The sequence below is a fragment of the Eulemur rufifrons genome, chromosome 2 (genome assembly GCF_041146395.1).
Source record: "Eulemur rufifrons isolate Redbay chromosome 2, OSU_ERuf_1, whole genome shotgun sequence".
NCBI lineage: Eukaryota > Metazoa > Chordata > Mammalia > Primates > Lemuridae > Eulemur > Eulemur rufifrons.
In genome coordinates this window covers 86,599,796-86,617,065 of record NC_090984.1, presented here as the reverse complement: position 1 = coordinate 86,617,065, position 17,270 = coordinate 86,599,796, and the positions used below count along the sequence as shown (strand labels likewise).

Genomic DNA, 17,270 nt, shown 5'->3' with positions numbered 1-17,270 from the left:
CATACTGGAGATAGAAAAAAAAACTTTGAATGTGCAGAAGACTTTCCTAGGTGATGCTGCAAAAACCATAATGATGAATATATCTGAAGGCAAATCTAGTCTTAAACTTGTTAGGCAAGAGATGTAACGAGAAGCACTTTTACCATCTGTTTATTATGAGTTTAAAAGAAGGGTATTTTGCGACGAGTCTACAGAATTCCTAGAGCCTCCAATTAATCCACTGCCCTTTTTGATCACTGGGGCCTTATTATCTGACGAGCCTGGCCAATTACCAACCCTATCAATGAAGGGTTGTCCTGTGAGTGAGTGATCAGACAAGGTAGTTACAATCTCTTTTTGGGTATAACTCCAACCAGGAGACATAGTCTATAAATGATTTTTTCCCTGAAAAGGCTACAACACATATTTAAAAATTTTTGGCAGAGTTAAATTATATAAGTACAGTGAAACACTATTCACAAATCTTACTGCATACAATACTGTTAAGTGAATCGGTAGTCTAAATTTCTGGCCAAGCAATCTTCCTTTTAAAAATAAATGGAAGGACTGTCCAATCTGATATTATTTAAACATGAGTTTTAAATGAAATTGTTGATCTGAGCTCACAAAAAAAGCTATCCTGTATCATCCATAAAGTCTAATGTGCAGATGAACTGTAGATGTAGGTATGCCCAAAATAAGACAAACAAAACAATTATCACCTACTCACAGACTAAGTGTGATGATTTTTTAAAAATAAAGTGACATAATCAAAAACACCATTGTGTTTTCACTTGGCAATACAGGAGCCCTACTTTCAATTTTCATTGTATTCTTTTGAACAAATATGCTTAACTAATTATCTTTAAAAAGCAACTAAGGAGTTAATATGCTAAAGTAGAATCTTAATATTAGCTCATTAAAACGAAAAGACACACATTTTTCTACTGAAATTGATTAAATTACTTCAATCAAACCAAAAGCAAATGAGAAAAAGAAGAGAAATTTGAACGAGATTGTGAATAAAATGAGAACTCTTTTCACCGGAACTCACTAATATATCGCAAATAGTCTAAACAATTTTCCATTTTAACTTAAGAACACTTTATGATGAATTAGATATAATATGAGAAAAAATGTTTCCCTTCTCAATCTAATTCTCACAGAGCCTCACAGAGCAAGATCAAAGGAGGTACTGCTTCAAATGAATACATATTTTTAGAATTTAATCTGACTTAAAGAAAGATAAAATCTTACAAGGCCATATGAAGAAAAGACTTCAAACACCATTACTATGACATTAATAATTTTAATAACACAACCATTGTATTGTAAAAGATAGTTACATGTCAATATCAATAATCAAAATCAAGCTTTTATACTGTTAGAAGGGTCTACTTAATTCTAAGTTCTCACAATGATGCAGGAAAGCACTGATATAGATGATTCAAAACATCAAATCTAACAGTCACTGAAATATGTTTTATCTTATATGAATAATTTTATATTTTAAACATAAAATATATTTTGCAGTATATTTTCAGTCAATAAAATCTTCCTGATTGCTTTTTACTTGGGTTAACGAACACTAAAATCGTGCAGTTAGTTCACATTCCAGGAGAGCACAGCATTTAGTCATGAAGAAAGATACACCAAGAGTATGGTAGATAGTATAGGAAGAGTGGTCAAGTGTTTAAAATTTCACCCACACAATGCAAATGACAGAAATTCTCCACTGGGGTAAGGAAGATGCAATACTATTAAGAGTATTCTAACAAATATAAGCATCAGAATCCTCTGGTTAAAACATAACTGCCATCTTTTTTGGTCCACAAAATTCATGAGACCTAGATAAGAGTCCTAAGAAAGGTACTGATTGTGTAATAGTTTTCTTATATGGAATACTGTTCATCTGTTGACACAATGGATAAATCAGGAGGTTACAATTTACACCATTGACACAGGTTTGCTATTGATGATAAGGTATATTTTTCTTTCCACTACACGGTATTTGATTTTCATGTGTAGTCACATGTTTGTCTAACCCTCAATCAAAAGGCAAATAACAGAAACCTGAAATTCTTTCCTAACACACATTTGACATGCCTCATAAAATCCATGAATGTATTTGTCTTCAGTGTTACTTGCCTGCAAAGAATCCAACATGGAAAGTACACTACCCTATGTCTATACTGAGAACTCCTCCTTGAAGTAAGTGGAATTTGAGCAGGCAGGCCAAAATGTGGGATCTGAGCATTATTGTTTAATAAATTACTATTAGTGTCAACTCATACTGATGACTAAAATAGTGTGATGGATTGCAGGGAAGAAGTATGGTAAAGCAGGACACAATCAACAGCAAATCTATCATCCTTATCCTTCCATGTTCTTTCTGGGCCTTGTTTATAAAAATTATATACATGTTCCTCCTGGCTCATTCACATAATCAACACCATATATTTATCTCTCCTGTCTAACTGGAGAATGGTCAAACTAGGGAGCTAAGCTACTGAAAACCTAAGTACTGCTAAACCTCTTTCTTTTGGTGGCAGTTTATTCAGCACTCTTTCAATAAACATATACGGGGCATCTGAATGTGCCAGGTACTCTGTGGGAAAATTATAATCAGTGGCCATTTAGAGAGCACTTAAATATAAATCTTTTCATTTTCAGGTTTAGACCTAATGAACATATTAAACATTAATTTAGGACATGATATATTAAAGTTATATCTCTGAAGCCACCACCACTGAACCTAAAACAAATCAGAACATTTCCATCTTTAATGAATTTGTGAATAAGTCCTTTTCCCCAAATTTTATTTATTTATTTTTTTTTTTATTTTTTTTTTTTTTTGTTGAGACAGAGTCTCACTTTGTTGCCCAGGCTAGAGTGAGTGCCGTGGCGTCAGCTTAGCTCACAGCAACCTCAAACTCCTGGGCTTAAGCGATCCTACTGCCTCAGCCTCCCGAGTAGCTGGGACTACAGGCATGCGCCACTATGCCCGGCTAATTTTTTCTATATAGATTTTTTAGGTGTCCATATAATGTCTTTCTATTTTTAGTAGAGACGGGGTCTCGCTCAGGCTGGTCTCGAACTCCTGACCTTGAGCAATCCACCCGCCTCGGCCTCCCAGAGTGCTAGGATTACAGGCGTGAGCCACCGCGCCCGGCCCCCTTTTCCCCAAATTTTATAAAAATTTACTGTCACTCCAGATAAAATCCTACCAAGGTTAGTTCTATTTCATGGGATTCAATCAAAAAAGGAGAACTGTTTATCCTGAATTTCCAGCTACATAAATGTTAACTACCGGTACTCTAAAAGGAAAAGTACAAAGTATTGTTCCTGATTTAAAACCACTAAATAGGCCGGGCATGGTGGCTCATGCCTGTAATCCTAGCACTCTGGGAGGCCGAGGTGAGCGGATCGTTTGAGCTCAGGAGTTCGAGACCAGCCTGAGCAAGAGCGAGACCCCATCTCTCCTAAATACAGAAAGAAATTGTATGGACAGCTAAAAATATATATAGAAAAAATTAGCCGGGCATAGTGGCGCATGCCTGTACTCGGGAGGCTGAGACAGGAGGATCCCTTGAGCTCAGGCGTTTGAGGTTGCTGTGAGCTAGGCTGACGCCATGGCACTCACTCTAGCCTGGGCAACAGAGTGAGACTCTGTCTCAAAAATAAATAAATAAATAAATAAAAATAAAAAAATAAAATAAAAATAAAAACCACTAAATAAAATTGGGATAAAAATTTAAAAGCCTTAAAAAATAAAAAAAAAAGAGCACGACTGAAACAGAGGGAATAAGATCATGAATAGCTTCCATAAATAAAATGTAATCGTAATTTCTATTAGAATTAGTATTTATGCATCATTTAAGGTTTAAAACAATTCATTTTATTATACTTTATCAACTCATAGCTGAATATCTAAAAGAAAACACCGAACTGGGCATTATAGGAACCAGCATCATTTACTTAACATTTTACTAAGTTTTCACGGTATACCAAATAATTTGCACAATAGGAGACAATACCTTCTTGAGGTACAGCCTACTTTAAAATAACTCCCCAATTAGAGATTTCAGTCAATTTTGTTCGAAATGTGTAAAAACACACAAGAAATCAAGAGTAGCTTGTTATTCAATCTTGATAGTGTTTTTGCATTCAGTAGCAAGATTGAAATTGGTTAAAAGTATATGCCAGTATATTATTCTCAAAGGCACTGGCTACGGTATGTCATCACACTAAGTCCTTTTTAACTGAAAACTTAAAAGATGCTGCATAATTTTTACAACATTAAGATACTAAAAGTATATGAAGTAAACTTAAAACACTTAAGTAACTAAAATCGACAGGATGAGGGTATTAAACTAGTTTTGTCAGCAACATTAACCAACTTAATAAACAATAGAGATTTGATATTAAGTAGTCTTATGCAAAGTTATGAAGTATATCTTAAATATTTCAATTCATTAAGACTGTTTTCTATTTTTATGGTTTTGAAAAGTGGCAAATCTATATGAGTTATGATCTACGATTTTATTTGTAATTTTAAGACATATATGCATTTATTATTACAACCGTAATAACTGATGACTAGTTCCAGTGGCAAAATCTCGGCAGGAAACAGATTTAGCAATTTAAATGTTTTATAAGTTTTTGTAATTGAGGAAACTTTTCATAATCTGACATTTGTTAAAACCACTTATTAGAAATTATGCAGCACAGTAGCTGTGGAAATATGAGCTAGCTTCACAATTATAAAGTCAGCCTATGTAGCCCTTTCCTATTGTATATAGTGGCATAAACCCCACGGCGGCCTATCAGCTAACTGGCAGGCAGGGGGCTGCTCTATTCAAAGTGAGAGATACAAGCTGCAGGGCAAAAACCTGGCAGCTCCCATCTGACCCCACAATCCCCTACTGGTGACAGCTCCAAGCTCCATGGCAAATTAGGCCTTCTCATATTACAATTGGAGAAGACAGATTCCATTAGCAGTATCTGAAATTGAGTGGAGAGCTGCACTGTTATCAGACTTGACTCATAAGCACTGCTATTAATCAGAGCTATGATAGCATTTATATATTTCAAGCTATCTGCTGCCGCTGTGATATTCTGCTACAAAGGGTTGATGGGACTTAGGAAAGTGAACAATAGAGCTTTCTGGGAAAAGCAGAGTAAATCAAGAAAGTCTATGACTTCCGCACATTCTGAAGGGATTGTGGTTTACATAAATTTTCTCCCAATTGGAGATTGAGCTCTTCCTCATCTTACACATGGGATTTAGTTGTCACTCAATGGTAACAGCTGTGAAAAGGTGAAGCGGCCCACCGCTCAGAATATTGCCTTCGCTTTTAAAGCAATTAACCCATGAACAGGAGGATACCTGGTGATATCAAAGGGATTAGGCCAGGCAGTGCATTATTAACATTTCCTTGAACTAATTCTAACTCTGACTGGCTGTCAGAAAAGACTCTACAGTCTTAAAAAAGAGTTTTTGCCCTGCTTTTTTCCCTTCAAAATGAAGCGCTGCTATTTGAGCCTAATATGTCCCTCTACTTATAAGAAAATGCAAATGAACCAAGCTCTTAATATGCTTAAGCAGTCTGAGTCAATGCAATTTTAATACAAGTACGAGAGAAATATATGATCAATTAACCAGGGATCAAGACAGATATTCTCCTGAATGGAAATTAATGCTCCAGTACTTTCCATTCTTCTTCAACTACAAAAACTTGGTGACTATTTGTTACTTATGCATAGTTACTTCTGAAATTAGGAAGAGCTTCACATTATTCTCTATGGCAATAATCTAAAATACTCTTTGAGCTGGAAAATCCAAATGTCCCTTAAGCAGGAGATTCTGGGCATTCTCTAAGGTATGGCATTTTAATTTTCTATTCTTTATTGAATGGAATCTTAACTGAAGCTAGAAGAATAGCAGACACAGTGCTCAGAATCAAGTTTTCGCTTTCCAAAAGTTTAACCAAATCAATTTTTAGAGGCAATATAATGTCTAGAAATATATAACTTACAAAAATTACAAAATCTATAAATAAAATACTGGCACAAAACAATCTGCCAGAAGATATTTATGTATTACTGAAATTGATCATAAGTTCGTCATAATAAGCAGATGTAGTTTCATTATACCTTTAATTATTATTAATATTCATATATTCTAAGTAACCTACCTGACATTAAGAGAGCTGATGTCTTACTGTACAATGTTAATGGTGTTAGCGTTTTTATGCAAGTTTCCTGAAACTGTGCCTTTTAGAAAAAATATTTGAAAAACTGCTTATTAATGGTTAGTGACTTTTTCTTTAACACAAGAACAGAATCTTAATTATAAAAACTAAGAGTTTTACTTTCAATTCACATGAGTGCTCAACAAATATTGTTAAATAAATTCTTCTATACTTCCATTTGGCCCGTAATAGTTTGAAAAGGATATGCTGACTCTTAAGCCTCTTAAGAATATATTCCCAGTCCTGTAACTACCCAAATAAATGATACAAGATATACCCTCACCTGATATATAAGCAATTTAAATCTTCCCTGAGGTAAAGAATTTTTGTACAATGCTATCAACATACTCCCTTCTCTTTTAGTGATACCAGAACATATGAAGGGTGAGCATGTAGATGTTTAATGATAAGTGACTTCAGTACTCCTTCACTATTCATTGATTTAAGATCTAGTTTGATGTTTCCTAGAAAATAATTTTGAAATTCAAGTATTAAACAATGTTATATGATATTCATATTAGTGATTTACATTACCTATAACTTTTAAATTTTATATTAATAGGATTTGTGAATTTCAAATAGAATAAGATACTTTAAATATCATACTATCAAATTTAAAAATCATTTACTTCAATGGTCTTAAAAAAGACAATCCTAGTTCCTATGAATCACTAACTATATTACAGTCTTAAAAACACAGATGTACACATTAATAAAATGAATACTTTTTCATATAAATGAAACGTATTAGATTAAACTCCCCTAACATAATGCATGCTTAAAAATACCCCTGAAGGGGACAATACATAAATAAATACATAAAGAAACAATTACCACAATCTTACTATTTTTAATTCAATAAACTACAGTGACACATACAGCTTTCAATGTGCTGTTTTACTCACACACTTTCTACATTAAAGCAAAGCAAATATAAATGAGTTCTTGCCAACCATTAGGAAAGACTGACAAAAAATGCAGTGTTAATGACATCTTACAGCTTTTAAAAGCAAGAGAAAGATGCAAGAAAAGCAAAAATTACATAGTAATTGGACACAACGAATAAATTGTTCTTTCAATCTAAGTCATGTTTACTGAAAAAAATGGAGCTTTTTACATCAACACATTTAAACAGAAATTTGCTTTTGAAATAAAATCTTTGTTTAAAAGGTACAGAAGGTCTTTATGTCCACCCCAAGAGCTAAATATAGTGAATGCTATGTGAACAATTACCTGAAAAAAACCTAAACCTGTTAAAAGAATTAATTTACTGCACACCAGTCAGCACTAATCCTACATGTACAGTAATGTTCTCCTAAGTGATGGGGGAAAGAAAGAATAAAACTGTTTCCTGGATCAAAACCCTTCAATATTCAACAACAAAATGGAATGATGATTTGGTCTGTAAATGAATATAGTGAAATGTTTCCTAAACAAATTCTGATAAAGGAGTCAACCTGTAAAGGAATACATTTACTGTATGCTGGGACAGGAAAAAAGCCGTCACTGTAATGGTTGTACAAAAACTGTGTCCTGCTGTTGGGTTTATATTCACAGAAGAAAGGTTTTAAAGGTTAAGTTCAGGTCATACAACAAATGAAATTGTAACAAGCCAGCTGACATTGTATAATGTCTTCTTCCACTCAATCAATAGGCTACTGTTAGTCCTATTACCATAGAGATGGCTTCTCCTTTTTGAAGGGTGTCTATTGTTTGACAAAACAGATTTGCCACTTGAACTAGGTTGTTCCCAAAGGATGTGTACCTTGTCAATTATTTGTATTCAAAATAATGAAGTATTTTCATATTAAAATTATGTAGGAGATAATTTTGTTAGATCTCTTTTCTAAAAGAAAGCAACTTTTCCAAAGTACATACTGCATTACTAAAACTACTCCTATACCCAATTTAGTCATATTAAGATTTTTGATGTAAAACGCATGACAGCATGTATAAAAATGTATCATCAGCACTGTATATTAAAAGAAAAGAGTTACAGGCTAGCATGCTAATCTAAAACTAATTATAATCAATCATAATAATTAATAAAAGCTATTTTAAAATGTAGACAATGCAAAAGAAAATTATTGTCCAAAACTATTTAGAGTCTGTCAAAAATTTTTAAAAAGATTTTTATATATGATTTTTACAGTGATTCTCATGTGGAATGGCATCAATAATTAATATGTTGAAAAACATGGCAAAGTTTTAGAAAATGAATCACTTTACTTGCAAAAAGAGCTATTTATATCATACAACATTTAAATATGTGTGTTATATAAATGATCTAAAATACAAATTACCTGTCAAAATAAATATAAATATTAGTTTTCTTTAAACGTTCTTATCTTAAAATATCTTATGAAAATTAATAACTCTCACACTCAAAATAGAACAGGTAAGTTCCTGTTCAATCCAGTTATTTAAAAATAAAAAAAGATCAGTTTTTCTCTCAATGGAAATACTGACATATTCTTAATTATAAAAAGCCCAAAAGGAACAATTCTAATAAAAATTATTCTAACCATTTAGAAAAAGAAAGTATTCATAACACTAATAAATCCAAGCAGAGATATTAATTTAAAATCTCATACTTAAAAGATTTGGCTATCACTGCAAACCTGTAAGACTGAAATAGAAATAAATTTAACAAAATGGATAAAAAATTTACTAAATGATCAAGGTGTAATATTTGAATCCAAAAGCTTTTTACAAATAGATTTAAAAATAAACTTTAGAGTTAACTTTTATCTTTCCATGAATAATTAAAAGAGAATTTACAATTTAGCTGAAGGGCAATATTATGACTTTAACACAAATAAAAAACATTAGTCTCCAAAATGACATGAAATTATGCCTACTCAAATTATACTATACTTACATATAAAAATCATGTGTTTTTAATAAGAAAACCTACAATACTTTTTGGAGGAAGTGTTTTAATTTGGTTTTTCCCTTTGTAGGAAGTATAATTTGTGTTCTTCACTATAATCCTTTTAGACATAGTATAGACTGAGTTAAGAAAGAGGGAGACAGAAACATCAAAGACAAATGAGTTTATCAATACTCTAAACTAATGACCAATATTTTTAAAAGCAGGGTAGCCTTCCAGACTAAGAAAGGCTTCTATTAATGAAGTAAGTGGGATCTAATTTGCCTACCTTCCCTATAGCTGTAATGGAACAGAGTCAAACCTTACTAAAACCATATCCCAAATTGATTTGCTTAGTGAATAGCCTCATTTCAAAAGGTATACAACATGTTCATATTTAAAATACAATATAATTAGATATTAGCCCTGAACCTTATAGGCAGCTGCCCATCAGCAATACTGTGAGTAATTAAATGATATTTACCATTTAGCAAAAGATGAACCTCATATTGTTGAATTAAACTGGCCCATCTGCATCTTCATAAAATGACAAACCTCATTAGTTCTGCCTAACCAGAGAATCCTGTTAATGAACGGGTGACACCTTCACTCCACTGTACGAAGCAGAACCAACTGTGTAATCATTTGAGGGGTCAAAGGCATATGAAATTATTGTAAGTTAAGCAAGTGAAATCACATGAGTTAGGGAAATCAAGCAACAAAAGATTTTTTTTAATGTATGTTCCTGGGCCATATGAAATCTACATTTTCAATTGCTCAAAATTAACTAATCAACTACTTTACCTGAAAACAGTGAAAAAAAGGAACGATGCAGCTACTGCTCCAAATAAGCCACAGAGAAGATTGACGCGGTAGGCAACTGAACCAAAAGGAAATAGTATAATTGCCAGTTTAGCCACCAGCGTGAACAAAGGATAGCCAGGAGGATGGGCAACCTACGGAAAAATTAGTAACAGTTACAAGGTTTTCATCTAGGAAAGGAAGAGCCACACTGGCTTTAATTGAAAAGTAACCCTTTTCTCAGGCAAGTATAAAGATTATGTGCCAATGACTAAATGTTTGAATAGTGGTTTTCTATTGTAATCCTCTTGTGCCAATACAAATAAATATTTTCTTTAGTGGATTTGGCAGCGTCTATCGCACGGTGTGTCACCTAGAGAAAGGGTGACATATTTCATTGTCAGTTCTTAAGCAGTTTGTTCTCTGAGTTCACAGTACATTAGGGTCATTTAAAAGGCTATTGAAAAAAAGCAGGTTCTGAAATATCGTATTGGTTAGAAAGTTGAAAGACCACACTGCTATCGGATTACCACCATGCTGACAGTCGTAAGGTCTTGCCTAAAGGGATCATGCACCATAATAAAGTTTATTAAATAATAAACTTATTAAAACTGTTAACCCGATTTATTTTATTCTCCACAGCTTATACAAAATTTGGGGTGATAATAAGGCAGCTACTGTATATATAGTAAAGGCTTTGCTTTATAATTTAGTTTAATTGGATTTAAAACTTAAAGTAAATTGTCACGTACTGTACTTATAAGTTACTAAAAACTGGGGTTTGAAAATAAATTAATCTACTTTACTCCATGCTTAATTAAACTTTCTTAATTCCTAAAACTGTTAATGAGAGCATTGATTAAACAATAAAACTAATACTTACTCCAAGCTCATGTGCGGCTGTGATCAGTTCCCCTGTGAAAAAATAATGTAAAACCAATAATTACTATTAGAGAATGACACTCCTCCAAAGTTTTCAAAATCCAAATGCTTGCATTGGGGTTTTGCATTAATTTGACTGGATAAAACTGTAAATCTGTAGAGATTTAACAGCATGAAATAGTCTAAGAATATTTTCTCCCCTAGGTCTTATTGAACAAACTATTTTTGATAGTTTTTAATAACTGGTCAGTGGAACTATAGGTGAATTCTAGTTTTTAAAAAATGCTGCTTTTCCCTTCTGAAAGTTGTATTCACTTGCAAATATACAAATTCTGTTAGAGCGTTTGTGTAATATGCATTATCATCCCTCAAGTAATTAGCACCAATCGTGTATCATGTGAAACATGCAGACATCTGAGGTTTGGACACTCCATAAAATGTGCCATACTACCCTAACACTGGGATTTGGGTACCTTCTGTAAATTATGTTGGATATCTTTAAACAATTTCCAAGTGTTTATTAATTCCAGGTTATGTTGGTAAACTCTACCATGATACATTTTTTTCGAACCATTAAATCACCATATTCTTTACGTAGTCCTTTATAGTTCTTCTCCATTAGTGATTATTTCTAAAATTATGGTACAGTAATTTAATGCCTATTCGTTAATATTTTAAAGACCCAGAACACAGGGACTATTTCTGACTCATTCCAGTACACTGTAGCACAGTACAAGTAAGAAATCAATCAATATTGATCAATGATTTGTGAAAGTTACAATTACCTATCAGAAAATGTCCTAGTGTCCATTTTGTATCCTTTAATAGACAGCAGTACTCTGCTTTTAATTTCCACCATCCCAGCCACAATGTAATCCTTTACCTTCTCTGGCCTGGACTACAGCAATAGATTTGACTGATTTCTACTTCAACTCATCATCATACTGAAATCACTTATTACCGCTACTTATCCCTGCTCCCCAAACACAGGCACACACACACAAACTTGTATCCCTAGTCTAAAATTGCTCAATGGCTGCTCTGTGCTTACTGAATGAAGTTCAGACTCCTAGTACGACATTCAAGCTCTCTATGGTTTCAAGGTCCCTTTGCTAGGCTTATATCCATGAACCCTAAGCTCCCTCCAGTCAAATCTGATTACCCACTGTTCCTCTGGAATGGTCCTTTTTCGCACCTCTTCTCACTCATTTTCTCACCAGAGAATATTTCCCCTGGCCTTCTTTCCTAAATCCTTCAAGGCCTAGTTCAATTGCCACCTTCTCAAGTGACACCTTTCCCAACATACCTCCCACCCCCATCAGAATTAATGACTTCTTCCTCCTCCATAGAACCTGCTTGATCTAGTTAGCACTTTAGATCTCCTTATACCCTGGTCAGTTTTCATCTCTCTCTCTCACTGAGTTTAAAAACATTATCCTATCCATTTCAGGATCCTGCCAGGATACCACCACCTCTCCCCTGTGGCCACACTCAAAGAATCTAATTTAAGCCCTGCACAGAGATTGACAAAAAGGCATCGCACTGTCATCCTTGCTACTCAGACACTTAGGTGAATGACTACTTGCATCATGGAAGCCCCATAATAGCACCCAAAGGTGCTGCTCACTTAAGCCACTGCTCACTTAATCACTTAAGGACATCTTTAAATTTGTTAGAGATATTCAACGGCACCTTAGAAACCAAAGGCACTTTTTATATTTTACTTTTTTAAAAAAGAAATTGTTTATGGTTTAAAAATGTTTAGACTGTTCCCTTTGTAACTACTGTCAAGAATGATTTTAATATTATTTTACTCCACAATGGGTTAGCTGTTACATTTTCAGTCCCAAATTGTTTTAATCAGTTTTCTGTTCTTATATTTTTGTGTGATGAAGCACACCCTAAGTTCAAAATTTCAAAGTCACTATTAATTCTCCTCCATTTAAAAATGTATTCAGAATTATATTTAAGAAAAATAGCCTGTTTTCTCTAACTTCTTTTTAACATTAAAAAGTCAATATGCCGTTATTTGCTGGAGTTCTGCTGCTGTAAAGATAAATCTGGAATGTGACAAACTTCCATCAACTCTTATGAAATGTTAAGTAAAATCTAAATAGAAAAGATGCCACTATTCAAAGCCTATAACTGTATCCTTGATAAAGAGCTAAAGGAAAATACTACTCTTACACATTAACTGTCATGTGAGTTGTATTTAACTCATGCTAGTTTTGAGCCTGGGCCCTCGTGAAGCACATGAAGACTAGATTCTCCAAAACAAATTTGGTAAGTACATCGTGAGTCACATACAACTCAAATGGCATGCAGTGTAAAAATGATTCTAGCGCCATGTGAGGTGCATATAACATATGCACAAAAAACAATAATAAATTTTTCATTAAATTAGAAAGGATTGTTTTGATTTTGAAGTTTTTATTCTATTTTCATAATAAAACATTGTGGCCCCAGGGAAAAATTTTTTTCTAGTGTTGACAGTCAAATGTGTTAAATTGAGTGTGATAAAGAGAAAAGAGGAAGTGAATAGTTTAAAACACACCCACACAAACCACCAAAAACCACACCACTCAGAGCCTCTTGAGTCTTGGCTTTCTCCCAACCCTTTATACTAGGGTTTCCCCAAAGCTAGGTCCTATGACTACCTGCACCAGAGTAACTTGGGTGCTTTCTAAAAATGAAGATTCCTTGCCCATACCCCAAAACTCCCTAATCGGGGCCCAAGTTCTCCAGGCAATTCTGAAGTACATTGCAGCTTGAGAACCACAGCTTTGTTGTCTGGGACACAAATAGGTGGTAAGCTCATAGTCAGCAGATGCTTAACCTTTACAAAAACCAGTTCAATTTATACTTTTTAATATTAATTATACTATTATCTTGTCATATGTTGAGCCCGTTAAAGACAGCATCTTTAAAATATATAAACACATATATAAGGTAATTTAGCGATGCCCAGATTCCCAGCCCCTCCCCTAAAGAACCATGAGCACTCCTGCCATAAATATACAGTGTATCAAGTGGTTCAAAAAATAATTCTGGTGAGGCCACACAATGCGATGGATTTATGGAGTCTAATTTAAGACTTATCAGGAAGAATACATGCTTTATATTGGTTTTGCGATATGTTCCATTTATTGATAGACAATTCATAAACACTCAAGTATAACAGTACATTCAACATATAAACAAAATTATCAAAAATATTATTAAGCAAATTTCCATACTGGCATATATTTGGAAAATAGTTTATTTATCATTCTCAAAACTGAACATAAAAATATGAGAAGCAACCACTATTTAGATCAAACTAAACAAATTAGGACACCTAAAGTTTGGTAACTCAATGTGAATATATAACTTTATTCTTTTGGGAAAAAATAAAATGCAGTATTAATAAAGATAAATCAACAATCGTAGATTTCAAATAGACCTTAAATATCACGATGTATGTGATGGTGGACTTAAAAAAGAATTTCATGAAATTCTTTGACAAAGAGTAGAGGTTAAGAGAGCAAGTCCCAAAGTCAATCTACTTGGGTTCTTTCCCTGACTTCTTTACTTACTAGCTGTGGACACAGCTTAGCCTTAGTTTTCTCATTTATACAAGGAAAATAATAATTGTACCTACTTTATAGGGTAGCTGAGAGAGTTAAAACAACAATCCACATACAGCACTTGGAATAGTGCCTGGCACATAGTAAGTATTCAATAAATGCTAGTTAATCTCACCCCCACACTTCAAACAACCATAAGTACTGTCAACCTTTTTTTCTTTTAAACAGGTAACAGAACTACCTAATATCTGAATAGTGTGCTCCAGTGTCAACACTCTCACATTTCTATTATTAAATATAAATCTTGGAAACATGGTACAGTAACTCCATTCCCTACCACACTAACGAAACACTATCCCTATCTGTTCAATAGGACCTCAAAGAAAGTAGAAAGGTAATGACTTGGAAATTGAACATCAAGGATCCTCAATGTGGTGGGCAGCCTTAAAGATGACCCCCAGTAACCCCCCACTCCTGGTATTCTTACTTGTGTAATCCTTTCTCCCCTTGAACATGGGCTGACTTGACCAAATTCCATGAATAAAATAGAGCAGTGGTATATCACTTCCAATATTGGGTTGCAAAATGACAGAGGTGCCCTATCTCTTTCCCTTGACAGAAGTCAGCTATCTTACCTAGAGACTCCCATAGCAATGAATTGCACTGTTTAGAAGCAGATTCTCCTCAAATTGAGCCTTAAAAGGACTACAGCCCCAGCCTGTATCATGACAGCAACTTTGTTCTGAATAAGAGTACCTAGCTACACTGCACCCAGATTCCTGATTTACAGAAACTGAGATGATAAACATTTGCTGTTTAAGCTGCTAAATTTGAGAGTAAACTTGTTATGCAACAAAAGATAACTAGTAGAGGCCAGGCACAGTGACCCTTGCCTATAATCCCAGCACTTTGGGAGGCTGAGGTGGGAGGATGGCTAGAGCTCAGGAATTCGAGACCAACCTGGGGCAACATAGTGAGATGTTGTCTCTACAAAAAAATTTTAAAAATTAGCCAGGTATGATGGCACCCCTGTAGTCCCAGCTACTCGACAAACTGAGGCAGGAGGATTCCTTGAGCCTAGGAATTCAAGGTTATAGTGAGGTATGATCCAGCCACTGCACTCCAGCCTGGGCAACAGAGCAAGACCCTGTCTCTAAAAAAATAAAGATATATATATATATATAAGATAACTAGTAGATTCATTAGTCCATAGATTTACCACCTGAAGTTACAGCACCATTCTGACAAAATTACTACCCATTACGAGGCAATCTTGGATGGTCACTTTATTTGGCAGCAAAACAAAACCCAACCCTGGATCGATCCTGTTTCTTGTCTCAAACATAAAGCAATCATATTTAAATGGCCAATGAGTCATGCTTTTCTCTGTAGTAGAAGCAGCATGCTTTAAGCTGCATCTGGCTTACACTTTTTTTATGAGTTCTCCTCCAACTATTCTGCATGGCTGGTTCCTTCTCAACATTTAGGTTTCAACTAAAATATCACCTTCTCAGAGGCTTTCCTGACTAGCCACTCTGAGGGATCCACTTCCTAACCCCACTTTCAATTATATTTCCCCCTGTCTCCACAATTTATCACCAGTTAGTATGCAGTTTATTCAGTAACTTGTATATCATCTCTAATCGCACTAGAACATCCTCAGTGATGTTTGTTTGCCACTTATTCCTTTTGCCCGAAATACAGCAAGGACTAAGTAATATTTGTAGAGTAAAAAGAATGGAAAGTACTCAGGACCAGGAAAAAAGATCTGGGGACGTGGAGAGGTAGTTAAGCTCCACCGGGCGAAACCAACAATAAACCCGCCTGAGAACTAAAGAAACGAGAGTTGGTTCTGGAACACAAAACCCTGCGCTGGGCACAGGCGGGTGGATGGAAGGCCCAAGCAGACCAGTCCTGATGCCAAGAGCGGGGGCCGCACGCGGCCCCTCCCTGCTTTAGGACCAAGGCACAGGGGCAGGAGGGGCAACCCTGAGAGTACTTTACCCGAGTCTCCCCCGGGCACCGAGGGGGGCAGCGTGAGGGTGAACACGGCGGCCACAGCGGCGAACACGGCGACGCCGCCGCGGAAGCCCCCGGAGCGCCGCGGCCCCACCTGGGCTGCCCTCCCCTGGGCCTGGCCCCTGCCGTCGCCATGGGGACTCATGGGCCCGTGGCGACCGAGGGACGGGGGCGCGGCCGGCCCAAAGACTCGGCGCGGCACGGAGCTCCACAGCCGTCACGCGAGTGCAGCCTGCGCGGCGGCTTCCGGGTCGAGCTTCCGCACGCCGGGCCGCACCTTTCCCCGCCTGAGCGGGGGACGAGAAAATGCCAGGCCTCGCGAGAGCCAGGCCCTGGGAGTTTCCCCAGGCGTTGGCGTTTACATACTTACAGTGTGCTTTAAAGTAATCACAGGGGCAGCGCTCCTTGAAAGAAGCAAGTCTGGCCACAGGCCTGCAGTCTCTATGGCTATTTCCCCCCTCTCATACTGACTTGGTTCCTTCTGACAGAGACAGGAGCACCATCGAAAACCGCGAGTGAGGAAGGCTGCTTGTGCCACCTATGGTGTGGGGTGGAACTGCACAAATGGACCAAGATCAGCCAGGAGCCCAACCTGTGCTAAACCGAGGAGTAGTGTATTTACAGTATGGGCGAAGTAAGCCAATAAGTACATTATTCTCGATTACGTATTTATTATGATTTACTGCATTACTATGATTATTCTAAGTCCCTGTGCTGATTATTAAATCACTAAGTAATTTTTATTAGGGAGATTAAAATACTTTAGATTGTCTTTTTTTTTTCTCGTAGCATGATGAAAACTCTGTAGATGAGTTGGGAAACTTGAGTTCCTGTATTAATACAAATAACTCATACCGTGATAAAGGTGTCTCCTATTTTAATGAAGAGTATTATTTT

The 17,270-nt window shown here is 35.7% G+C and overlaps 1 protein-coding gene across 1 annotated transcript in view; it reads right to left on the bottom strand.

Moving 5' to 3' along the window:
- The window catches only part of TMEM260 (transmembrane protein 260), a 55,404-nt gene extending 38,778 nt beyond the window's left edge, over positions 1-16,626 (bottom strand). Inside the window, exons 1-3 of the mRNA XM_069464975.1 lie at positions 16,359-16,626; positions 10,790-10,821; positions 9,910-10,061 (exon numbers count right to left, since the gene is read on the bottom strand). Coding sequence (XP_069321076.1) covers positions 9,910-10,061; positions 10,790-10,821; positions 16,359-16,518 — 344 coding nt within the window. The 5' untranslated portion in view covers positions 16,519-16,626. The remainder of the gene's footprint in view (positions 1-9,909; positions 10,062-10,789; positions 10,822-16,358) is intronic.
- Between the last annotated feature and the right edge of the window lie 644 nt (positions 16,627-17,270).